The sequence below is a fragment of the Carlito syrichta genome, unplaced genomic scaffold, assembly GCF_000164805.1.
Source record: "Carlito syrichta isolate Samal-C Ts95f unplaced genomic scaffold, Tarsius_syrichta-2.0.1 Scaffold308865, whole genome shotgun sequence".
Taxonomy (NCBI): Eukaryota; Metazoa; Chordata; class Mammalia; order Primates; family Tarsiidae; genus Carlito; species Carlito syrichta.
The window spans coordinates 132,814-158,826 of record NW_007252961.1 but is presented as its reverse complement, the minus strand read 5'-3'; the positions used below and the strand labels follow the sequence as shown (position 1 = coordinate 158,826).

General features: G+C 40.3%; 1 protein-coding gene across 1 annotated transcript in view; it reads left to right on the top strand.

The window, feature by feature from the left end:
* The window catches only part of PARD3B (par-3 family cell polarity regulator beta), a 442,984-nt gene that overhangs the window by 325,493 nt on the left and 91,478 nt on the right, over positions 1 to 26,013 (top strand). The window contains exon 17 of the mRNA XM_008066237.2: positions 21,992 to 22,102. Coding sequence (XP_008064428.2) covers positions 21,992 to 22,102 — 111 coding nt within the window. The remainder of the gene's footprint in view (positions 1 to 21,991; positions 22,103 to 26,013) is intronic.

Below are 26,013 nucleotides of genomic sequence, written 5' to 3'. Positions count from 1 at the left end.
CGTTCCTTTTTCTCCACATCCTTGCCAGCATCTGTTATTGTTTGTTTCATTAATGATAGCCATTCTTACAAGGGTTAGATGGTATCTCAGTGTGGTTTTGATTTGCATTTCTCTGATGATGAGTGAGGCTGAGCACTTTTTCATGTGTCTGTTGGCCCGTATATCTTCTTTTGAGAAGTGTCTATTCATGTCTTTTGCCCACTTTTTAAAAGGACTGTTTGTTTTTTTCCCTTCGGTGCATTTGAGTTCCTTGTAGATCCTAGATGTTAGACCTTTGTCAGATATACAGTTGGCAAATATTTTTTACCATAGTGTGTGCTGTCTCCCCCATCTTCTCACTTTGAGTCTGTGAGTGTCCTTTCTGGTGAGATGAGCCTCTTGGAGACAACATATTGTTGCCTCATGATATTTTATACATTTTGCCGTTATGTGTCTTTTTAGTGGTGTATTTAGTCCAGTCATATTCAGGCTAATTATTGAGATGCGAGAGTTTATCCTTGTCATGAGGTTCTTACAGAGTTTGTTGTTGTTGCTGTTGTTTATTTGTTTATTGTCTTTCTTTTGATTTTTGGGTTGATTCATGTGTGTTTTCAGTCTTTTTCCTGCATCCTTGGGAAGGGCATTGTCTTTATTTTTTTCTCCTTTCTTCTGTGTTTAGTACTCTCTTAAGTGTTTCTTGTAGAGCTGGTCTAAGGGCAGCGCAAACTCTTAGAGATTGAATGTCTGGGAAGGATTTTAATTTTCTATCACTGATGAAGCTTAGCTTAGCTGGATAGGTAATTCTTTGTTGAAATTGTTTATCATTGAGAACTTTGAAGATTGGGTGCCAAGCTTTCCTAGCCTGAAGTGTTTCTGCAGATAAGTCTGCTGCTATTTGAATTGGTCTTCCCCAGTTGGTAGTCTGACCTTTCTCTCTTGTTGTCTTTAGGGTTTTTTTCTTTTATACCTACTTTGTGTAGGCAAATTATTATGTATCTAGGAGTTGCATATGAGTGGGAGGTGCTGTGGGGTGTGTGGTTGGATGATCGCATGGAATCTACAACCACTGCATGGGAGATGAAAGCAAGAGCTGTGAGGGAATCAGTGCAGTAATCACCAAGTGCAGGAGAAGGGCCACTGGAGGGGAGGGGAATCTGGACAGCCACAGCATTGTGTGCATTGTGGGTCTGGAGGTCGCTTTGAGCAGCTGGGATCCTGAAGAAGAGAAAGGAGAAGGCTTCAGTGAGAACAGAGAGGAGGTATGTTGCCTTTTTGTCTTGTTTTTGAGTCAGGCGACAGCATAAGCCTTGTAAGGATAGAGTCAGGATGCAGCAGCCTCCAGGCCCAGCGACAACCACAGCTCATATGACTGAGCACTGAAAAGGAGAGTGACCCTGCTCTGCTCTTCCCAACAAGCCTTGAAATGAGGACCACGGACCAGTTAGTTGGGAGAAGCTCTACCTCCCATGTGTAAGGACCAGCTGCTGGAGGAAAGGTTTCAGTACAGAGAAGAGATGCAATTTTAGAATTAGAACAAGAGTGAAGAGCCACATGCCAGTGTTTCCCACACCTGCCTGAACTGGTTTCATCGGGGAATTCTGCTGAAATACAGATTCAGATTCAGAATCCCGATTCTGGAAATTCTGATTCAAAGTGTGAGTGGGCCCTGGCATCATTTTTGAATAAACACCTGTGATTATAGAAGTTTGAGAGACACCACCATGGAGTGTGATTGCTGGGTTAGAAACTGGGTCAGCAGAAAGGGATGTTGGAAGTGAGGAATAGAGGAAGAGGAGGGAAAGAACCAGCATCTGGAGAAGCCTGAAAGGATGGAGATCCCCAGCCTGTGTTCACAGAGAAAGGGCTCCACGTCTCTGATGTGGCAGGAGCCCACCGGAGACAGGTAGCTGGTCACCTCCCTGCCAACCCCAAGAGCCATATGGGGTCTGTGGGCTCACATCTTTCACAGATGACATGAGAGCCCATAGAACATGGGGCTCCACTAGTGGATGTTGATGGGGAAGCCAAATATCCTGATTGTGATCCTGATTTAGGGCTAGGATATGTCCTTATCTTAATCACCACCTCACCACCCTCACTCCCAAAACAGCTTGTACCTGCGGGCAGACATCTAAAGTCCTTTGCCAGGGATCAAGGGTCCCCAACCCTCTCACAGTTATGATGGACTTAAAATGCAAACTCTGGGAAAAGAGGATGCATTGACATTCCTTTACCGTACAATGTGTCCATCAGTCAACAAGTGTAGAACACTGACTTTAGTGCCCTAAACAGGCAGTTTGGACAAAGGGGTTGGAACCCATCAGAGACCTAGGTGCTGGGCACCCGGTGTCGGCCAATGCCCGAGGGGAAGAGAGGTGGAAGGACAAAAGGAGGAAGGCTTTGAGTAAGCATCGTGTTTCCTTGTTTTATCTAATAGGGACTTTGCAGCAACCTGGATGGATTTGGAGTCGATCATACTCAGTGATTTATCACAAAAACAAAGAACAGAGTTCCATATGTTCTCACTCATAAGATGACCTTGAACAATTATAGCGCTACAAGATAGCGATTGGCCGTAATGGGAAACTGTCGGTTGGGGGGGAGGGGGGTAGGATTGGCAGTTGAGAGAAACTGCTAGGGGAGGGAGGGGCATACCTCATCAACAGGGGTACTTGCATGATCAGTGTTTGTATACCTAACCCTGAATTGTAACCCCACATCTTTTTTTTTTTTTTTTGAGTCGGAGTCTCACTTTGTCGCCCAGACTGGAGTGCTGTGGCCGCTCCCGGCCACCGCAACCTCGACCTGCTGGGCTCCAGCGATCCTTCCGCCTCAGCCTTCCAAGTAGCCGAAATTATAGGCATGTACTACCACGCCCGGCTGATTTTTTGATTTATTGTAGAGATGAGGTCTCGCTGCCCAGGCGGGTCTCGAACCCACAGGCTCAGACAATCCACTCATCTCAGCCTCCCAAAGGCGCGGGATTACAGGCTGAGCCACCGAGCCCGGCTCCCACATCTTTATAATAAAAAAATTTTTTTTAAAGATAAGGATGCCCAAGTCTGACCTGTATATGTTCAGAATAGAAAAACCACGTGGAGTTCTGTGCTGGGCTACCAGGGAGCGCAGTTTGAAAGAAGAGCTGGACGCTAGCAAAAAAGAGACAGGATTAAAAAAAGAAAAAGGAGAAAGGGACTGTGCCTGAGTGCTTCTAAAGCAACTGATAGACTCTGGTTATCAGTGGATGCCTTCAAAGTCTTGAATCCAGAAGCCATGAAGAAGCTTTTGGGAAAAATATATGGGGGAGTGTGCGAGGGCTAAGTACTGATTCTGTAGGCTTTGACTGAAAAATTGCAGTGAATGTGAAGCACATGAGCAGTGGCCGTTCTCCTTCTTGAAGGCTCCATAATTCAGCGGGTTTACTACAGATTCGCTTAACAGCCTCTGGTTTTATTTTAAATCTCTGCCATTGCCAAAATGTTAGAGGTAATCAGATACATGCTGATAATTTACAGATACCGTATTGATAGGCAAACAGATCCCTCCTGCTAGAGCTTCTTGGAATTGGTCTCCATGAACGTGGGCATTTGATAAACGTTATTCAGTGAAATCTATGCACAGGCTACATCTGTAAGGATAAGTTCAGAATGTACCCAAGTGCCTTCGTGTTGAAGCCTAATATTATTGTCACATTTTGGCTTTTGCTTTTTAAGCAAACATAGACTCTGATATTAACAGGTATGCTGGCAAAGAGAAGATACCAACTATTTTATATCGTTATTTTAAAATATAATTTCCCAAATGACTTCTCTATTCCCCTCCACCCCATGGCAAAATCTGGCCAATTTTCTACTTACTGTGTACAATCCTGATAACTGGAGAATTAAAAAAAAAAAGGCAACATCTTATATCTCTGCCATGATTTAATGAAGCAGGTATTAGAGTGAGAGCTCACATTACTCAAATCCTTTTACTTAAAAATATATATATATGTGTGGACATTTATTTGCCTATGGTATATTGTACACACAAAATTCAAAATTAAATGTTGTCAAGATGACAGCTGCTGTCCACATCTGCCTGTCTTCAGTGCTTACTAGTCAAAATCAAGTGTTCATGGTAGATCTGCTACTTAAGGATGGGCTTTGGTCATAACTCCTCAAGGGGCTGTGCTCAAAGCTGCTGAGCCAGGCGCTGGCGGGTTGGAAGGTGCTGTATGTTTACGACCTGAATGTGTCTAATCATTTGTCTCCTCTCATTTTATCCACTTCAGCTTCTCATCTGCACCATCTTTGCACTGTTTTAGGTTAATTCTTCCATTGAGCATTAATTAATGCCAGTCTCCCAGCTCCGTTGCTTATATTTCAACTTCACGTCCTGTTCCTTTGAAACTAGTGAGTTCTCAACCAAAAAATAGCCAACAGGGAGTGGTACATTCTGGGAAGGTAGTTAACTTAATGAATCTATTTATGTAAGTCTCAGAAACACTTAGACAGTGTCCTTATCCCTGTTTGGGGTAGGTGTGCAGCTAATGGGTAGGAAAGTGGGATTTGTAAGAGGTCCAGCAAGAAATAATAGGGATGTGCAAAGCAGAATTTTTAAAAGTCTTTTTTCATTTTCCCTTACCTTCTCCTTTTCCTTCTTTTTGTTTTAAAACTCTTAAATTTAAGACTAACAGGAAAGTTGCAAAAAATAGTACAGTTCATCCAACCCCCGCTAATGTTAAGATAGTGTATAACTGTGGTACAAGGACCAAAACTAAGAAATTAACATGGATACAAAACTGTTAACTAACCTACATACCTTATTTGAGTTTCACCAGTTTTTCCATTAATGTCCTTTATCTGTTTCAGGGTTCAACCAGGATCCCATTTTTCACTATTTGTTTTATTTCCTTGGTCTCCTACACTCTGTGACACTAAAAAATATGAAACCATAGAGAAGAAAGCTAGATCAGTGATTGTCAGGGGTGGGGGGATGGGATTTAGGGTTATGAAACTGTTTACTTCTGAATCTATCTGTATGCACATAAAAAAAACCATGAGTTTATACTGATAGCTCCTATTCTAGTACAACACCACAGTGTTCATTAGAGCCTCTTCCCCTTTCCTTCTGTGTAGCTTCTTTCTCATACAGTTAAAGAGCTAGCTCTCATTATCTTCAATATACTTACTTACATATATCTACATCCCTAAAGTTATTTCAGAATCACTAGCCCATACCCTTATACTAATCAGAGTACAGCATTTGTGTGCAATTCTTTTTGCCTTTGGCCTTAGAGTATCCAGTCAAAAATACTGTTTTCCAGTGCTACTTGTATGTCTTTTTCTTGCTCAAGCCCTTCAGTGTGGTTATCTTAGTTATTTATAGTATAATCAGGTTCATTTGTTATGTTTGTATTGCTATTTGGAGAGGGATTTCCCCCATATCTTGGCTGATTGTTTTCAATGTACATATGGTAAAATTCACTATTTGTTGTAGACAGGTCTATGGGTTTTGACAAGTACAGAGTCTTGTGTCCACAGTCTTGACATAGAACAGTTTCATAACCCTAAATCCCATCCCCCTACCCCTGACAATCACTGATCTAGCTTTCTTCTCTATGGTTTCATATTTTTTAGTGTGTCATAAAAGGAATCTGGCAATATGTAGCCTTTTGGCTCTGGCTTCTTGCATTAGCATAGTGCATTTGAGATTCACCTACATTGCTGTGTGAATAGTATACCATTATATGGGTGTTGTACTTCTTTCTTGTAACATAATTTGTGGTCCTAGCTCATGTATCTAATGTTTAGATGTACAAAATTGCTCACTGAATTGAAGCTTCTTGGAACTCTGAAACTGTGACTCAAAACTATGTTTTCTATCTTTTCTCAGCACGATTTACCTCATCTCATCTTATTTACAGTGGTTATTTGCTACAGCCATCAATCATTTTAACATTCCAAGGAGGGTTCGAGCCAACCTTTAATTATTTTTGGTAAGTTTGACAGGGAGAGAATGGATAATTGAAATCTTCTTATAATCCACAAGCCTTGTAATAGCTACTTCTTCTTCTCCCAACTACTTAAGTGTAGCAAAATTGACTCGTTTTAAGTTTTATATTCTTTCCCTTCCTTTACTCATCCTCTGGTAGAAGCACTAATGAGTCCTCAGGTGGCCATAAAAATGGAAAGACAGAAAAGGGGAAGCACAGGCTGTAGGTAATCTACATAGTAGATAAAAAGCCCGAGTCGCTGAGAATTGATCGCTTCTTGTCAAAGAGATCTGAATAGGGATTATGTGTCTTTGACTTAATTTTGTCCCACATAATGCTTGGTACTTGTTGATTCGATGATGGAATTATGGTCAGTCCTAAAAGTCTACCTAAAATAGTATATTCCTACTGAGAAAATACCAACCTCCTTCCAAGCCATCTATGTGCTCTTCACTGCAAAGAATGAGGTTAGTCTGTGATACCAGGAGAATCTTAAGTACATTAAAACAGGTATCTTTGACTTACATCCATAGGGAATCACACATACATAGTCTTTGGGGACTCTGTGAACACCTAGAAATTAAGTGTACTAATGTATGAAGATTTCCTGGGTGGAAGGACCATAGTTTTGATCAGATTTCAAAAGTGTAAAGCAAACAAAATTAAGACTTTTAACCAGCAGGATCATCTGCATGATTCACAGCAAATGGTAACTCTGCGAGTTCTCATACCCTGTTTCTAAGAGATCTTCCTTCATACTCAAGAAGCGTTCATAGGCAACAAATTCCTGAAGAGCAATTATTGCATATTTTTATTTATTTCTAGCCTAACACAGTGTTTGATAGGTGTTTAATAAATACTTCCTGAATTAATTCAATATTTTTAGGCTACTGTCTTTATGTTGTTTGTGAGATACATAATTTAGTTTGCAGGAATCCATAAAGCTTTGTCATATATCAGTTAATGAATTCATATATCACCAAATGCTAGTGAGTTCATGCAGTACTTTTTTAAAAGTATTTTTTCATATTTACAACACACTCTCTCCTTTCCTAAATTCCTGTAGATTGCATTGGTGAGAAAGAGGTATATATTGTCCCCTCTCTATTTTGCTACCTGAGGGAGGAAGGGCAGGACTGATGTTAAAAAGATCACTCTGCAGTATGAAATCTTGACAAAAATGTTTTATTTTAATGTTTCAAACTTTGGATTCAAAGTCTAAACTGTAAAACTCTTATTATGTAGAATTGACTGCTCTAGGTTGGCTGATTTATAAATTCCTATAGAGGACTTTCTGAAGAAAACATTGATAACTCACATGTTTCTTATTCAAAAATATGTATTTATCCTGAGCTCTGGAAGCTGGCGTGGTCCTGCTTCATCTACAAAGTGGTACCAATAGCCCTAGCCTACTCAGGGCACTCTGTTAAGTCAAAAACAGGACTGTTGAAAGCAGCATGACTTGTTGTCATGTTCTGACCCCCGATTCAACATTAGCTGAGGGCTAAGCATTCCCATTGTCAATGAAAAACCCAGGGAATTATACTTATTTAAGTTAGCCACATTGATTTAAATACATATATACATTCATATGAGTTTGGCTCATATATACCTTATGTTTGGGCCTTAGAATTTTTTTTTTTTTTAAACTCTGAGCCAATATGTAAAGAACAAGGTATTTCACAGACTAAATTTGTTAACTTCATTTTTTTGCTACTTTTGAATCTGGTGAAAATCATTGGCTCATGTTTAAAACTTTGCCTGTCAATCTCAAATACTTGCTTGAATTTAAGTTTCACCACAGGCTTTCATATTTTCTAAGAATTCCTATTAAAACTAGATTTGCAATTCTACAGTGTTACAAAATCTGGAGTCAAGTTTTGTCTTTCACCTGTGAAAATGTTACTGTTGATCCACATGTGTTCAGCAGAATTGGCATTGAGCTGTTTTTCTGAGAGAACTGATGGATTCATGCTGTTCCCTCCACATATTCTTGGCGAGTGCCCTTTGACCACTGGCATGTATTTGTAAGACTGTCTGGGGTTGGGAGCAGAGCCTGTGGTTATGGAATAGGTCCAAGCTAACTGGCCCACACGGGGGAGCCAACCCATGACCTTGACCCCATTACCACAGTGCTCTAACCAATTGAGCTAAATAATTGAGTAATTGTTTCTTAGCAATCTGATCAAGTCGACTGGCTTATAATAAGAGTCTGTCTGTGGACAAGGGTGAGGATGTCAGTGAACAAGGGAGCTTAAGATAATGGGAAAGTGATCAAATCCTCAGGTTGGTTGGCATGTTATATTTGGCCAAGTAGTCACTAAATTGGACTTTGTCATTATGGCTAATTGCATTTCTGGGCAGTTGGAACTTAGGAAAAAACTACAATTTTTTTGAGTAGGGTTCTTTTTGAAGGATACAGAATTTTTGGTTCATAATTGGCAACATATGTACAAACAGCTGAGATCAGAGCAGGATAGAGAGAACTTTGCACTAAATTGAGGGATTTCAGTCCCTGTTTGGTCCTAACCACTAGTGTGATGGTGTGACCTCAGACAGGTCACTTGACTTTCTGGGTTTGGGGAGAGATTAGATCTCAAAATCCCTTCAGCCCTAAGAAACTTTCTATAACTCTATAATTTTTGAACTAATAAAAACATTTTGCACACAAATCTCTTTATAACTAAAAATAAAAATAGAATATTTTTCAGAGGTAGGTAATTAAATAAACAATATTGATGAAGTACTGATTGAACAAATTTATTTTTGAAATATATTGGTGCTTGCACAAAATCAGTATACAATGTGTACATTTCACATAGAAATCCAATACATACATAGGTACATAAACCATAATTTTATGTGTTACTTGATTAGTTCTTAATGGTAACGTTTTATATTTCAAAGTACTTATGAATCCCCTTGAAAATGTTGCCTCGTTGTCAAATAGTCATTGTTTCAGATGCAACATACTAATGAATTGCTTTGGAATTGTTACTCACGAATCTTCTGATTTGGGTTAATTCATGCAGCCCTTTTAGAGCTGTTGTTCTTCCTCTTAACTTGTTAAATTTAGATTAATTACTTTAAGCCCAGGTTCTCCTTACCAAACTGTTCATTTGTCTAGTTCTTCTCTCATTTCTTTCATACTAATGCACTCAAATACTACTTTTATAGGACTGAGACAATGGTTGGATTTATTGTCCCTTTATCCAAACGAGTTCTTCCATCACTGAATTGACTGGATGAGTTAGCTCACAGGCTTGGGAGAACAGGTCCTGGAGAATGTTGGGGTCGGTGCAAGATGAGTGTCAACAGCTTAGTCACACTTGAAAAAATATATTGGCTTGGGTTTCCAAATAACCTTCCAAAATGAAAAACACAAATACTGTGGGTTTCTACAGAATCAAATATGACTGTAATGTTTGTAAAAGGGATTAGTTACTGGAAATCACTTCAATATTAGGTGGTGAAGTTTAGAAATACAAAAAAATGGGGAGACCAGAAGCATTAAATCCAAAGCCAAACACAGATTACAGATGCTCTGGGTGGCAGTTGCCAATCTGAGCATCCTCCAAGGGATGGGGCTGGTGTCCCAGCCTTGGCCGCCCGGAGCCATCAGGAACACAGGCTGCCAGTCTTTACACGTTATGGCAGATTATGAGACACCTCTGTCATCTGAATAAACACATTGCTGGGCCACACTGAAGTTTTCAATATCATTCGTCTCGTGATGTGGTCCAAAATTGATCTGATTTTGAATAATAGTCCCAGAGATAAGGAAACACCCTCTGGAAAATTTACTTGGGTGAGTGTCACCCACATTTTTAAAAAAATATGCTTAACGAAGACCCCATCTGGAATGTTCCATTCAGAGGCTGAGACCTCTGATTGATTTAATTATGTGCTTTATGGGCTTGTGCATTTAATTACATGTACAAAAAGCCCCTAGCATTGGTTTCCTTTGTGAGTCTGAGGAACGCTGGCAGCCATTTTGAACTGGAGAACAGTATTCAGAATCTGCAGGAATTAGTCATCTGTGGTACAGAAGAAAGGAAAAATTACCCATTGGTACAGCAAAGGGAGGAACAAGAAAATATACTTACATAGCAGAATAGTAGTTTCACAGTCTAGTGGACAAGCAAATAGGAGCCTGATGCTTTGGACAGACTATAAATCAATTTCTGATTTCTTCGGTCAAATTGTAAATCATCACTGTGCGCTAAGCTACTATACATTTCCAGGTGAAAGCATATAGTCCTTTTGTGATTGTGTGTTGTTTGTAATCACTCTTTCTGAATTACAGGTGATTAGAAAACCCTGTCAGAAAGCGAGTAGTTGTTGTTTAATCCTGGATATATTTACTTTGGTGAGGTTATACTGCTGGAGAATGGGATTATATCTACTTTTCTAAAACTCTATTAAAGTCCCATGGGAAATCTATTCCTATGGAAAAATTGCTGTCTTTTGTCCAGGCCCCTCTGGACAAAGAAGGACGTTGTTAATCGATCGTGGTGGCCCTGGAGTGGCTGCCACTAGGTGAGCTCCCTCAAGATAAGGCACTGTGAGGCCTGGCGGATGCCTGGAATATTGATTATGCAGTTCAATGAATGGACAACAATTCTACTTAAAATAATGAATTACTCCTCATTTTGTAGTTATGATTCTACCTTACTCCTAGGTCTCAAATTTCTAAATTCAAAGGAGGAGCTAAGAAAAGAGGTCTCTAAACTTTTTAAAAACTGTGTGGAGACCCTTGCAGGCAACACAGGTTTGACAAATTTCATGAGAGCTGTGACTTTTGGGCCCTAAAAAAGTCAAAGCCTTTTGTAGAATTGCAGTTGAGACCTTCAGGTTATAAATATGTTTTACTCTCAAGTCTATTTGTAGTTGAGAATCACTCTGAATCTAATGCAAAAATATTAAAATCTGATCCTTTGCCTTACAAACTGAGTTAGAGGTTATGTTTTTTTAATTCTTTCTCCAAAAGAATTTCTATGAAAAAGTATAGGAGGAGGTGTTATTATTTAGGATTCTGCTAAAGACAAGATGAAATCTAATGTCAGAGATGAGTAGTGTCAAACTTCAGAGAGCACAACAGTTACCTCACACCTATCTTTATGTGAAACCTAAGATTAAGGAGGCCATAATTTCTGAAACACTGAAATTAAAGATCTAAGTATGAGATAGACATCGTGTTTTATATGGAAGACATCTTACAGATGAATCATCTTTAATGATAGCTTTGGGTTTAAATTTCATTCTAGAATTTGGCCTGGCATTTCTAAAAACAGGGTTTTTAAACAACATGAAAGAACTGGTCATCATGAGATATAAAGCTAAGGTGACTCAGTATCCCCATGGAACTGGGTTAGCCAGGTGTTCATTACCTTTCCAGGTGAACAACTGTCTGTCCCCTGTTCCTCTTGCTATGGCTGGAGACATGGTGGGTTGTGGCTAGCTTGTAGCTGTTGCAACTAAACTAAGCTGGTATGAAGTTTGGTGGGTTCACAGAGACTGTATCCTCCAACTTGGGGGCTTTATGGACGAATCGTGTGCTAAGTTAAGAGGGCCCACTGGGTTCCTCTGCTTGCTTCCTGAGTGCACTTTCCATCCAATCTGGACTAAAGATAAATACGCCCATATAAGATTTTTTTGTTTAGTAAAAGTGGTATGCACATTATAAAATTACATCTGAGTTCTAGTGAATTCAGACATCTTATAAATTAACCTGCATCAGTTCTTTCTTATTCCAAATTACTTTTACTTTTATAGAAAAAGAAAAAAAATTATAAACCAAAGTTGAGAGCTTTCATCTTTTAAAAACAGTTTCAAACTTAATATCAATTATTAAGAATTAATATAATAACTCTTTTTCATTGTTTAAGGCTCTTACCAACTTTATCATGCATTAATTATTTTTGCTTCTTTTGTATTTATACAATAAATGCATGACGAAAAGCCACATAGTCTAAAATTTTTACAGCACAATGGAAAAGTTTCTTACCCTGCCTCCCCCCGCCCCCTGCCCCGGGGAAAAAAATTCTGTGGTATTCTTTTTGTCTTTTCAGGGAATATTTTATATATTAGAAAGAAGAAGAAGAAGATTATGAAAAGAAAAAGCCCTAGTTATACTTTATGTGATGTGCAGAAGGTTTAGAATATATAGAACATAAAAGAATATTACATGAGCTATAGAGGGTTAACGCTGTGTGTTCTTAATTTTAAATTTCAGATAAATATGATTTCAGCTTTGATCCTACATGGACTAATTCTTTTGTCACTCAACTAATTAATTCAGTATGCTAGAGAAAAGATGCTAATTTGAGCATCAAAGAAGTGATAATTTTTTTTTGTTTAATCAGAGTTATAAAGATAAGTTTTATTCCCTTTAGACTGAGTCTGGTGCACAATCGTTTTATTCTTGTTCAGTGCAGATGACTTCCATGGAAAATGTGCCCTGTGTCTCTTCACGTCTGAAGATGGAACAGTAGGATTCAGGATTCCCTTTAAAAGAGTTCTTTGCGTAATCATTGTAAAAAACAAAAAAAACAGCAGTCATATCTTTATATCATCTGTTTGATCTTTGCACATAACAAGGTGGGCACCATAATCTGCTCTTCTTAATAATGGGGTGCATACACATCGCATGTGTTCCAGTTTTTGTGCTGTGTGATGTCAGTTGTATTTGACATTTTATTTGAAGACTGCAGATGAGGACTCCAGCAACCACAGAGTTTTCAGTTGGCCCTCCCTGGATTTGATTTCTCTGACATGAGTCAGTTTTGCCCTTCCCAGGCAGTTTGCTGAGATGACCCCACCTGCCTGGGAGTGGTAACTTCAGAGCTATTTCCTGTGGGGAGTTTTTCTCTCTGCAGGATGGATCTGTGGTCAGTGTGGTGTGGGCCCGGGCAGGCTGGGTGCAGGAAGGCCAAGGCACCCGATGACCCTCCCACAGTTGATGGGAGAAGCGTGTAGAAACGAGGTGTGATTTGGTCACAAAACACTTTTTCCTTTCCTAGTTTTGGGTTTCCGGGGCAAAGGCGGTAGAGCAAAGGGAAGGAAGGAGGAACAAGGGAAGACGGCGGGCACACGCGCAGGAGGGTGTAACCGCTGTTGACCACAGACTGCAATCCGCTGGGTGATCTGAGTCAGTTCTGGGGTTGCAGGTTCAGGCCAGCAGTGTCTGTTTACTCAGCCGGTCTTCAGAAAAGCCCAAAGAGCCACTTAAAAATAACAATAATAAAAAGAAAGAAGACATACATGCTACTGCTTCAAAATAAGTAAACATTTAATAAAAAGAAAAGCCTTTTTAACTATTAAGGAAACATAAAAATGCAAAAAGATCTATTTCTTTAATGCTCCTGTGAAATGTATTTCCCAGAAATCATAAGCATTTTGTCTGAGCCACTAAGGCTCTCGCCTACCATATTTTGAAGCCAGTGAGAGTCTGTGCAGGCAATTAATCAAAGTTCCTTGCACTCCCAAAGAATATTTCTTCTTCTGGAAAGCAGAGGGATAGAATAACTTAAGACTCAGTGTGGTAGCGACAGTTAATAAGCTTTTTAGAGTCCCTGTGTGGATCTGAAAATCATACCTTATTAGGATCTTTATCTTTCTTTCTCACTCATTCATTCACACTTATTTCTATTTAATTTTAATTTCTGGCCTCTTTTTCATAGGTTTTCCTTTTTTTTTTCCTCCTAAAAGAGCGCTGCTGTAATAATCTCAGAGCAGAGTTTAAATTTGCTACAAAAATACTCAGCAAACACAACTATCCTGTGTCTCACAAATCTCTTAACTGATTCTTACAAATCATCCTTCCAGAGGCCCTTTGCTTTGTTTGGTTGGTTTTAGGAATATCAGTTATTGGCAAGGCGTGTTTTGCTTTACTTTCCGGACCCTCTAGAATTATTTCTAATGTGTTTGGTATTTCTAAATCCATTCCATTTCCTAGCCCCTCAGCTTGAGGAAAGCAAATTAGCTCATGGATTCCCAGCAGCTGGGCTTAGCCAGCAACCTGCTGAAGGCTCTCCCCAGCAAATGCTCCATCCACTTAGACAGAAAGCATAGCATGGTATGGGACCGCCCTGCTTTTTAATCCTAAAAGCAAACATCAACGTTGTTGAGATCTGAAGATTCCCTGCTTCGGAATGAAAAGTTGCCATGGCCACCAATTGAAGAATTGCATCCCAGGGGTGAGCCACAACCCAGAGAGAAGTAGCTGCTTATGGTTGGGGTGTAAAGATTGACCCTGAAGGGGGTGGTAGGTATAGATGCCAGTGGGATTAAACAGATGTGTTGTGTTCCTGTAGCTTGTCCTTATCTCAGAAACACATAGAGTTATCCAAAATGACTGTCTAAACAATATGTCAGAAATTAAAGTTTTAATTGGAATCTTAATGTCAGGATTTTAACTGCCTGACCCAGTTAGAGTTAGTCAGAAATATTTTTAATATGTAGTTTGTCTTCAGTTATCAAAGTACCAACTCACTCCGCATCTACTTGTGTGCACATCCTATAAAGCAAATCCCATCTACTTCTGCATGCCATACGGAGTGGACTTACAGAGTTTCAAATGTAGCCCTACTGTTATTAAAAGAATGCTAGGTTTTGTAGCATGTGTCACCTCCATCCTTGAGAGCCACAGGCATTGGTCATGGCAGTCAAACAGTGTGAGGGCCAAAAACAGAATTGGGATATTTTTCCTTCTTAATCAAGGTTAGTTTGCAACAGACACAAATCTGTCCATTATATTCCATCAGTAATGTTAGCATAAAAGTGGTCAATGTCCTTAGGTAGCCCCCAAAATGGGGAGCAGAAGTGGGAACTCTAATTGGTCAATTGTCACTGTATTTGTATCAGACTCATTAACTCTCAAGTACAATGGAAACTATGTGAGGTAAACAAGGAAGGACCTTTGTGACATAAATTTTAGAGAGAAGCAATAGGTAAAGTGTACAAAACCTTATGAGATTACAATACATGGAAGTTAATTTAATCAATATCTGTATATGCTAATTCAGAACCCAATTTGGAATACATCAGACAACAGAAACTTTTTATGGGTAGATTTCAGAATAAACTGTGGAAATAATAGTAAAAGGCCTATGAATTTTTCTGCCCTCAGATCTTGCTTGAGCTATTTCAAACTGTATAATTTATAAAATGACAAGGAATGATCATGCCTAGTTTGTCAGCTAGTTACAGAGTGGAAGAACCATCATCCAAATCCAGAAAATATTATGACTGTGAGGTTTGTGCATTTACACATCAGACATTGTTCTGTGGAGTTCCAACTCTAATATTAGTGATGACTGGCTTTTGAAGCCTTTTTCAAACACTTCATTGACACCCAAAGACATTTTCTGGTTCTGGAGAAGTACATACCTTGTTTCCACCTTTTCAGTCCTCTCTATATTCATAACTGGCAGCTAATTTGGAACAAGAGTGGATGATCCTTTTCCCTTTTTTTTGGTCCTCATAGGCAATCTCTCAGGATTTCTTTTTTGCAATATGTGCACAAGGGGGATGTAGAAAGGTCAATGGTAGTAACCGCATAAACTACCCAGTGGGATGTGGGAGGAAAATTATAAATAGACAGAATTTAGCCAAATTAAGAAATGAATTAAATGAGAGAGTAGATGCAAAAACAGCCAGAGGTAGAACTCTGTGTACTGTGAATTTGAGTCATTCATCAGTGTATGTATGGGAGTCTGGGAGGAATTTAAAAGTCATAATCACCTAGAAAACCCAAAGAAAGAAATAGAAACAGAAGAAAATATTTGCTGAGAAACTGGAAGATAACTACTAAGACTAATATTAAAATATTGTATAGAAAACATTAGGATATTAGGACCTTATTTAATTAGTTGGACTGAGGGGTTAGCTATCTACTTGACAATTGATATTGTTGATGGATAAATTCCATGTGCTCATTTAATGTGATGTGCAGTGATTGCTCAGGAATGAATGAACGAATGAACGAACGATTATCAAATTTCACTTCCACAGATGGCTGTTTAGAGCCTCCATACCTTGGCAAAATGGCAACATTAATGAGGCCTGTTTTTGGTGTTTTTCTACAACCCTCTCTGAGGCTTTTGTCTGTCTACCTTGTATCATTCAATCTCCTTTGATCTCTTAAGTTATACTAAGAAACCTCATGTTATGGATGGGAACCTCATGTTATGGATGGGAACCACTCTGCAGACAGACTCACTTCCTCCCTGGCTGCAACTCTGTCTGACTCTCCTCCCTCCCATGGGGGCTCATCTCTCCAGAGACACTTGGAATCTCTCTCCTCTCCCCTTCTCTGACGTGTTTTTCTCCTGTGCCTCTGTTCACAGCAGTCTTATCCACAATAGCCAAAAGGTGAAAACAACCAGATACCCATCAGTGGATAAGTAGATATTATTCAACCTTAAAAGGGAGTTAAATTCTGTTATGTGACACAACATGAATAGACCTTGAAGACCTTAAGCTAAGTGAAAGAAGGCAGACACAAAAGAACAAACAGTGTACTATTCCACTTACTTGAAGTACATTGACTCGTCACATTCACAGGGACAGAAAGCTGAACAGTGGTGACCAGGGGCTAGAGGAAGGAAGGATGGGGAGTGACCCTTGAGCAGGAAGAGTTTCAGTTTGAGATCATGAACATTCTGGGGATGGGCGGCATGTCCCTAATGCCTCAAACTTTACACTTTAAAAAGGCTAACATGACGAAGTATGTGTTATGTATATTTTGCCACAATCAAGAGAGAAAATAACTTTATTCTTCTCTCTCCTCCATCTCTACCCTCTCACCCTGTCTGGAATTTTTTCTGTATCTGCAGCCAAACATCCTCTGGTGGAGCCCAGTCGAAAACCTCCTTGTTCACTTCCACCATGCCCCAGTGGCCCCTGCAGCCCTGCTTCCTGAGATGCTTGTGTAGACACTACTGTCTCACCTGCCACGTGTTCTTGGAGTCACACCCGCCAGGCTCCTGCTCATAGTCTCCCTGACCCTGCCAGGGCTGTGTCAGCAGCTCTTCCCACCAACGCCCCCTTGGGCCTCTCGCAGCCTCGCGATTCTGACCATCTTCCTGGCAGTTCCTTCTCTCTCTTTTTGTTTCCCTGCCCTACTCCCATGTCTGCCCTTTAAATGTTACAATTCCTCAGGACTTGGGCCTGGGCCATCCCTTGGGATTTCCCAAAGACACACTAAAGTGATCACGCTTAAAGCTGCACCCTCGATACCTTCCAACGATGTGCCATGTCCGAGTTACCGTCTCCATCTCCTTCTCTCCGGGCCAAACACCTTCCTTGTTCTGCGCACCTGGCGCAGTCCCAACCAGCTGTCTTGACTTTATTTCACTGTTCTTCCTTGTAGAGTTTTACTTCAGCAACCAAGATGGCCTTTTAAAAATATTCCTCATTGCATCACTTTTGCTCCAAGAGACTGGGTTGCTCCTGCTTCTCCTCCATCAGTTCTTTAAGTCTGCAGCCTCCTCTCCTAGCTTCCCATTGCCTTGAATTACTAAGAAATGGCCTACCTATGTTCTCAGACCAAACCACAAGTTTCTCTCACCCTGTGCCCACTGCTTTTCACCCACGTCCTGGCAGAGTCTCTCCTCTGCCCTCCTGTGTCCACCCTAGCCTTCCTTCACTCTGTTAGAATGTAAATCCCATGAGGATAGTGTGTGGTTTTGTATCTCAACATAATATCAACCTATATCAACTGCTATGACAATTTCTGACACACAGTAGATGCCTAATAAATATCTTTAAAACAAAAAAGGAAGGAAGGAAAGGGGGGAAGGAGGGAGGTAGATGAGGAGTTGAGGAAGGAAGGGAGGGAAGGAGAAAGAAGGAAGAAAGAAAGAAAGGAGAAAGCCAGTTTTCCATGAGGCTGTTTCATGTAACCTCTATAGACATGAACAGGGAAAAGGATAGGTGTTTTAAGCAAACTTATAATTCATGAACATCTACATTTACATGAAGGTGTGTGTTGAAAGGTGATTTTTCCACTTTATAAAAAGATCCATCATAAGATTCTTTAAACAGCCTTCCCAGGTACACATAAAAAAATATTTTATTGATTAAAACCATATGTTTGCACAGAATTTTCAGGAAAGTATCTTTTATATAAAGCAAGGTTGACCTCCAACCAATTTCCTTAAGGCCCTGGCCTAGAATGGCCGACTCTCAAATTTCCAAGGTAACAGATAATGGGAGACCTGGAATGCAGGGGATACTTGAAACCCTAGAATGCAAAACCGTGATTTCAGTCATTTGGAGTCCTTGTGACTTTTCTCACAAAAATAGCAAGTGGGGAAATCAGCCCCCCCACCTCCTCTTTCTGTATCTCAGTGAAAGTATGAGTGGCTGTGAAATGACCTCCAAAAGGCTGCTATGGAAGTAAAAACAAAGGCTTATCGCATCACCAAACTGACACTTTCCTCTGGACTCCCTACCCCCACAGCCGCCACCACTGATAACTATGTTGTCTGATTGCAAAACTGGAAAGAGAACTCACTGTGTTAATAAGTAAAATGTAATTATCTTCTCTGGGTCTCAATTTCCTCATCTTAACAATGTGGGAGGTTTTTTTTTTTTTGAGGATTACTGTTTTATAATGATGTTCTTGAACCTACCCAAACTTTACAAAACAAGGTAATTTGCAGTCATTTTCTCTGTCTAATAAAATAAATTTCACAGCTATTTCTGCCCTTCATGCCGGAAACTTTAATAAAGGATCATGAACTTTAAATCAAAACATGTATAATATTTGTATTGTTGTTTGATTTGACTGTTACTGGTGGTTCTTTCTAGAAGAAAATACTTTTCAGGATTTATTTTAGACTAATATTTTATTTACTAAACATATTCCATTATGATGGAAGCATAGTGAGCTGTTCTCGAGTTGCAATATAAGTGAAATGTTTTAGCTACCAGAAAGAAAAATAATTCGTTGGATGCAGTATTTAAATCAAGGTAAACTCAGGGATGGGTTAGTTTTACTGTTCAAAAATAAGACTACTTGCATCTCAGAAAATCCAAAGCCTCCAAATTTAGAAGAAAATAGACGGGACATAGAAAAAATAAAACTAATACCTACAATGCTTTTGGCAAGATTTTTGCCCTCATCAACCTCCTGAAGCTTGTTTCTCCATAATTTTGAATATTTTGCCCAAATATGACTATACTTAATGCCATTTTGAGGGAATATTATTTACCTAAGTGATGTACTAAGGCATTAACATCTCACATAAACACATTGAGAGTAATCATGTTGATCCGTAAGATGGGGATCCTTGCATGGGTCTGGAATGCTAAAGAATGATTCTTGGGAACTTTATTTAGATGTCTCCTGCTTTGTGGGTTAAAGAGAGGTCTTGAGCATTTCAGCAAATCTGAATTATATTTGAAAGTTAATGTTCTCGTATTTTTGTCTGCATTTTTTCTCTCGTCCCTACCTACTTCTATAAATGATATAAGGTCATTTCTTCAGTGAGATAAAGGAATGGATTCAGAAAGGTGGGCAGGAGGAGAAAAAGAGGCAAAAAAGGAGTAGGAGATGATGGCGTCAGAGCTGACAGTTGGTCAAACATGGTCCCAAGACTATACTGGATACAACCAAGAAAATCACAGTAGGAGTAGAGGTAGATAGAGAGATGGCAATGGGAGAGAAAGTTCAGGAAAAAGGACTTGCTAATTGACATTGTAAGTTGAGAAATACACAGAAGACTCGAGACTGGGAGAGGCTTCTAGGGAAGGCGAGATACACAGTTATGAGTATCAGTAATGCCATCTTCCACTGTGCTACTCAGAATTGATGCTTGACTAACAGCCTCTGCTGTGGATTGAAACACAGTCCAGAAAGATGCAAATACATACCCACTTTTGTGGAATTTTGAGGAAGACAGAAACACGGATTTGTTTTGTGATTCTTCTATTATTCAGTTTACTTCGAGGATAGAACTTTCTTCAAAATGTATGAGCCATGTCCTCATGTGAGGAGACTCGGACTCCGTGTGTTTGTGCTGATAGGAGGCAGGAGGAATAGGGCCAGTCCAAGTGTGGATAATTTGAAAAAAATCTCCCCAGGTTAATTGCAGAGGAAGGTATGTAGGAAGGTAGGTAGGTAGGTAGTAAGCAGTATGTATGTAGGTAGGTAGGTAGTAGTTATGTTGGTAGGTGGTAGATATGTTTGTAGGTGGTAGATAGGTGGTAGGTAGGTGGTAGGCAGAATGTAGGTATATAGGTAGGTAGTAGGTAGGTAGGTAGAAAGTAGGTTTGCAAGTAGGTAAGTAGTTAGTAAGTATGTTAGTAGGTGGTAAATAAGTTGTAAGTAGGTAAGTAGTATGTTAGTAGGTGGTAGATAGGTTGGTAAGTAGGTTGGTAGGTGGTGGGAAGGTAGTAGGTAGGTAGGAGGGCAGGTGGTTGGTAGGTGGTATGTAAGTAGGTAGGTAGTAGGTAGGTGGTAAGTAGGTAGGTAGTAGGCAATATGTAGGTATGTAGGTAGGTAGGTAGAATAGGTTGGTAAGTAGGTAGTAAATATGTTAGTAGGTGGTAGGAAGGTTGGCAAGTAGATTGGTAGGTGGTAAGAAGGTAGTAGGTAGGTAGGTGGGCAGGTGGTTGGTAGGTGGTATGTAGGTCGGTAGGTAGGTAGAGGGTAGATTGGTATGTAGGTAGTAGGTAGGCAGTAGGTAGGTAGAAGGTAGCTAAGTAGGTGATAGGTAGAAGATTAGAAGGTAAATAGGCAAATAGGTAGGTGGGAGATAGTTAGGTATGTAAGTAGGTGGGAGGTGGTATGTAAGTAGATAGACAAAGATAGAGCTATACACATATAGTTAAAATTTGCTACTATTGAATTTAGAAAAAACAAAGAATAAATGGGATTTTCATAGATTTAAGAGCAATTTTTACCTTAACCACAGAAGATGCATAGCTGGTGACTTTCCCTGGTTATTAGTAGAACATCAGATTATTTTCTCTTTTCATGGGTGTTGGTACCAAGGCCATGGGAGATGACTACTGGAGAAATGTCTATTGGGGAAAATGCCTGTCATCTAAGACTATGTCCTGGTACTAATTTATTATCACATCTTCTTTTTGTAATTTCAACTGTACAGTGTTCATTTTCCCAGGAGTACTAAGGACACACAATATTCTTGTAAAGCCACCATGACTGCCACTGTCCTGGGGTGCTCAGAGCACCCTGACCTGAGCTGGGGAGTCTGGGGCACACTGGAGTAAGTGTGTGTGAAGGGGATCTGGAGTGGGTGGGGGGCAACTGGATCCTCAGCCCTGCCCTGATCCCGTGTGGGGGTCATGGTCATAGCTCAGACCTTCTCAAACCTTTCAGTTCACGGGAGAGTATTGAATAAGGTAGTCAATTAGGTCCCCTAGGACTCATCATCTTATTACCCCATGAACTTAACCTTAAATGCCAGTGACACTGGAGCACAGGGCCTGTTCAGGAATTGGCTAGTTTTCGGTGACATATTTGTCATCATCATTTCATTTTTCACTCTCTATTGAATTGATAGGTCAACGTGATGAGTCTTGTGTAGCTACCTATCTACCTACCTACCTATCTAATTAACCTGGGAGGTTTTTAAAATCGTGCATGGCCAGGCTGTCCCCCTGCCCTCTCCCAACACACACAGGGAGTCAGAATCTCCTCACATGAGGCCCTGTCATACACACCTTGAGGGCAGTCCTGTCCTCCAGATGACCAGAACAACAGGAGAATCACAAAACAAGCCCGTGTTTCTGTCTTCCTCAGAATTCCTTAAAAGCATGTGCTGTGCTCAGTGCATGACACACGTGAGTGAGGAGAAGGAAGGAGAAAAAGGAGAGCCGAAGGGGGGGTGCGTAACTGTGAGGTGCCTGCTTTGTCTTGCTTTACTGCTGCTTCATGCGATATGACCTTGTGGTACTGAGAATGGGGATTGGTGGCCTGGAGGTCATCCTACACCTGCCTTGACTGTACCGTAGAAGCAACACAGTTCTTGGTGACAGCCTCTTCCCTTCGTGTCTCACTAGGTTTGGAAAGAAGAAGGACGACAAGGGTGGAAAGGCTGAGCAGAAAGGTGCTATGCAGCATGATGGCCCGCGGGAGGAGGCGCTGGAGAGGATGAGGGAGGAGCGTGGAAGGTGAGCTGTGCACGGCCCTTCTCTCTTATCCGTTCGTGCTCTGTATTTCACGTGGATGTTGCAGCATTCTGAGTCTGCTGGAGAAATTTTATTTTAGGAAGTATAGAAGTCTGGGTGGGCACAGCGGCTCATGCCTGGAACCCAGTACTTTGGGAGGCTGAGATGGGAGAATCGCCTGAGCCCAGGAGTTGGAAACCAGCTTGCACAACACAGGGAAGACCCCATCTCTGCAAAACATTTAAAAATTAGCCAGGTGTGGTGGCATGCACCTGTAGGCCCAGCTACTCGGGAGACTGAGGTGGGAGGATTGCTTGAGCTCAGGCATACCGCTGTACTCCGGTCTGGGTGACAGAGGAATACCCTAGCTCTTAAAAAAAAAAGGAGGAGAGGAGGGGGAGGGAGGAAGAGGAGGAGAAGTGTAAAGGTTGACTGTTACAAAAGGAACCTCCCTTTCTGCGAAATTTTTATTACATTTTGAGAAGAAATTAATTTCATGTTTTTATTATATCAGTACTTATAATGCCATAATATGCCATCCCCAGTTTTGACTATAACAGTGTATTTTTCTCTATGGTTTACATGGTGAACTTTTTTTAAATAGAAAGGTCATTTTGATATTGATGTTTGGAGCTATCAAATTCTCACAGTCTGTTGCTAATTTTTGTCAAGCTGTTGTATGCCTTCTTAATTTTATTCTGCTCAGTCCATTTGGGTACAGTAATTTGAGAAGTACATGTCCTTCATTTTTAAAAAGCCACTGTCTTTTACTAGGCGATCAGCAAGCTGAGAAACGTGTTGCCCATCTGTTAAAGGGCCGGCTCCATTTGCTGAAATAATGACAGTTTGCAAGGGCTGAATTCTCCTGTTTGAGGAGCTTAATGTTCCATTTGGACAAGAGGTCCTTCACATATCTTTGATGTTAACTCTGGCACTTATCCCAAGTGCATGTGTAAATGTAACTGAATATTCATATTTCTCCTGAAAATTATTTGCCTCCACAGCTAAATAAGGCTCAGAAACACTGAGATCATGACAAAACCAGCATATAATTTTTTTGATACTGACTTCATCTTCATATATGTAGTTGGACTTACGCAGCTTTTCATTTACCTATCAGTTACGTTCATTCTCGTCATTTCTAAAGAGTCAGTCTCTGTATTTATCACTCTAGTACGTGTACTAAGAATATCATATCTATTCATTGTGTTTTCGAGCACAGAGCAGTCTGAATATCTGCTGTTAACCTTTGACCCCTATCTTGTAGTCTATTCCCTTTGAGAAGACTGACTTTATCAATAGCGAGGAACAAAAGCTATTTAGTTCTTTCTGGATTTTAAGAGGTTGATACGCTCTGTGCTAAGGTCACTGGAGCAGTCAGAAGGAAATCAAGTGTTTTACATTGTTGTTGACTATTCACCTGACAGAGCTACCCCAAAGACAACGAAGATACTCTTTGTCATAACCTGAGACTCAGCCGTCCTTCAGTGCACAATGTGTCTCTGGCTAAGGGTTTAATGCATACATTGGCAAAGACATCTGTGCGATGAGCTGGCTGCTCCCTCAACTTTCCTGACTGGGGCTCTGCGTCCCACACCTCGTCTTCAGGAGACTGAGCTGCTTGCTAGAATGCAGACTTGACATTTTCCATAGCTCAGTGCTTGCTTGGGATAGGGGAAAACTCTTCGTAGCTGGGGAACTGTGTGCCAGCTAGAAAATTGATAACCCATAAAATAAGCTGGGTTGTCTTAAAGCAAGAGTTCATTTCCTTTCTGGTTTTGCCTTTAGGAAGCAGGTGCCGGAGGGAGTTTTGTTCCTAAAAGCAGGGCTGTAAATTCACCTCAGCTGGCTCTCTAGGCTTCGGATCCAATGTTCTTAAAATACGTCTGGTCAGAATAGTGAAAGAACTAGGCTGTTACCCTCCACCGAACCTGCTTCCCACAAGTGAACATGTCAAACACGTCTGATCTGGGCTGCCTAGAGACAACTTTGTCTCAGTCATGTGCTGGGGAGGAAGCAGAGGAGGTGACTTCATGGTTGGGTGCTACAGAATTAATGACCAAGGGCATTTCAACAGCTCGGGAGCTGAGGGCAGGGAAGGTGGAGGTGGAGGCTGAGCATCTGGCATGGTTCCCAACCCTGGAGTCCAACCCTTAGCTCTCCATCATCATAGGAAACCCCTCCACAACTCTGCAGGAATTCAGTGAGCGCATCCTTTTCATGGCATAGCAGTGGGAAAAAAAGAAAACGAAGTAAGAAATAATGATAAAAGCTATAGTTCTTTTTTTCCTAATACATTCAAAATTTGTTTCCTTGACATGACGCAAGCCATCCTATTGCTTGCTTGTTTCATCCTAGCTGTCATAGGCATAACAGGTTTTACATTAGCATATCCCCTTTTCAAAGTATTTAAAGCTCTTAAATACAATCTATATTGTAAAGTTCAGGTGCCAGCTCATACAAACTTACAAGAACCAATTGTTAAACTTTCAAGAATTCTGTGAGCTGCTTATTAAACCATTGGTGGGAATATCTGCAGCACAGAATTTGGCAAAAGCAATACATTGGAATTTTTTTTCCAAAGAGCCAACTCACCAACCTCCCACTGCAGGCCTGCAGCAACTACCATTAATACATGTCCAGGACTCAACTGTCAAAAGTAGAGGCAGAAAAATATATCCAGATCAAACCACATGACTTCCTATAGCAGTGCTTCTCAAAATGTGGTCCATGGGCCACCTGCATTGAAGGAATCACAGAGAACCTTGTTAAAAATGAAGATTCCTGAACCCCACACCAGATTTGTAGAATAGGGATTTGGGGAGTTGGCGCCCAGGAAACTGTGTTTAATAACTAAGTCCAAGACTATTCTTCAGCATTCCAAAGTCTAAGAACCACTGAAATGGAGGGACTAGATTTGACTGGAACATTAAATTATTCTTATTTCATGAAAATTGATATACAAGGGAATAGGAACAACTTACACCAGCATCCTCGTGCTCACAGAACTCACAAAATATCTGCTCATTAAGACATCGGAAACATAAAGTGTATGATAGCCATCAAAACCATGATAACCCCACAGCTACCACGCATGTTTGTGTGGCCTTTTTCATATGCATATACAGTTGACTTCCTGTGTCTGTGGGTTCCACATATGTGGATTCACATACCTGCAGGTTGAAAATATTAAGAACACTTAATTCCACAAAAGGTCCTAAAAACAAAACTTGAATTTGCCACATCCCAAGTACTACACTGAATCTACAAGAGTGAAGTGATGTGTGGGCATTGTGTTAGGTATTATGAGTAGTCTAGAGATGATTTCAGGTATGCAGGAGGATGTATGTAGGTTATATGCCAATGCTACACCATTTTATATCAGGGACTTAAGCATCTGCAGACTTTGGTATCCTATAGCCAATCTCCAACAGATACCAAGGGATAATTGTATTTCTCTGAAAACTTGGCATCCATACTACATATATAACATCTTATATTTTTACAACTTTGTATCATGAACATTTTCCCATGTCATTAATGTTTTTAAATGTCACTTTGCTCATCACCTAATATTTTATGAGATCAATATACGATAAATTACTTATCTTCTATTAAGCCTGTTTCCACTTTTCATTGTTCCAAATAATACTTGGATGAGTATCCAGATGCAAACATCTTTATAGATTCCCCCAAGCCATGTAATTCCTATTTAAAGTTCAATTTCCTTGTAATTGTTTTACCCTAGGATTAGTCTAACCTCTATTATGCATTTTAGGGTTCTGTAGTACCCTCCCATTTATCTCATCTTTCTGATGACTTTTTAAATTTCATTTTAGTCTGCCTGCATTTCTAAGTCCTGATATGGAACTGTTTTGGTGCTATGTATGAATACTTATTTATAACTTATGACC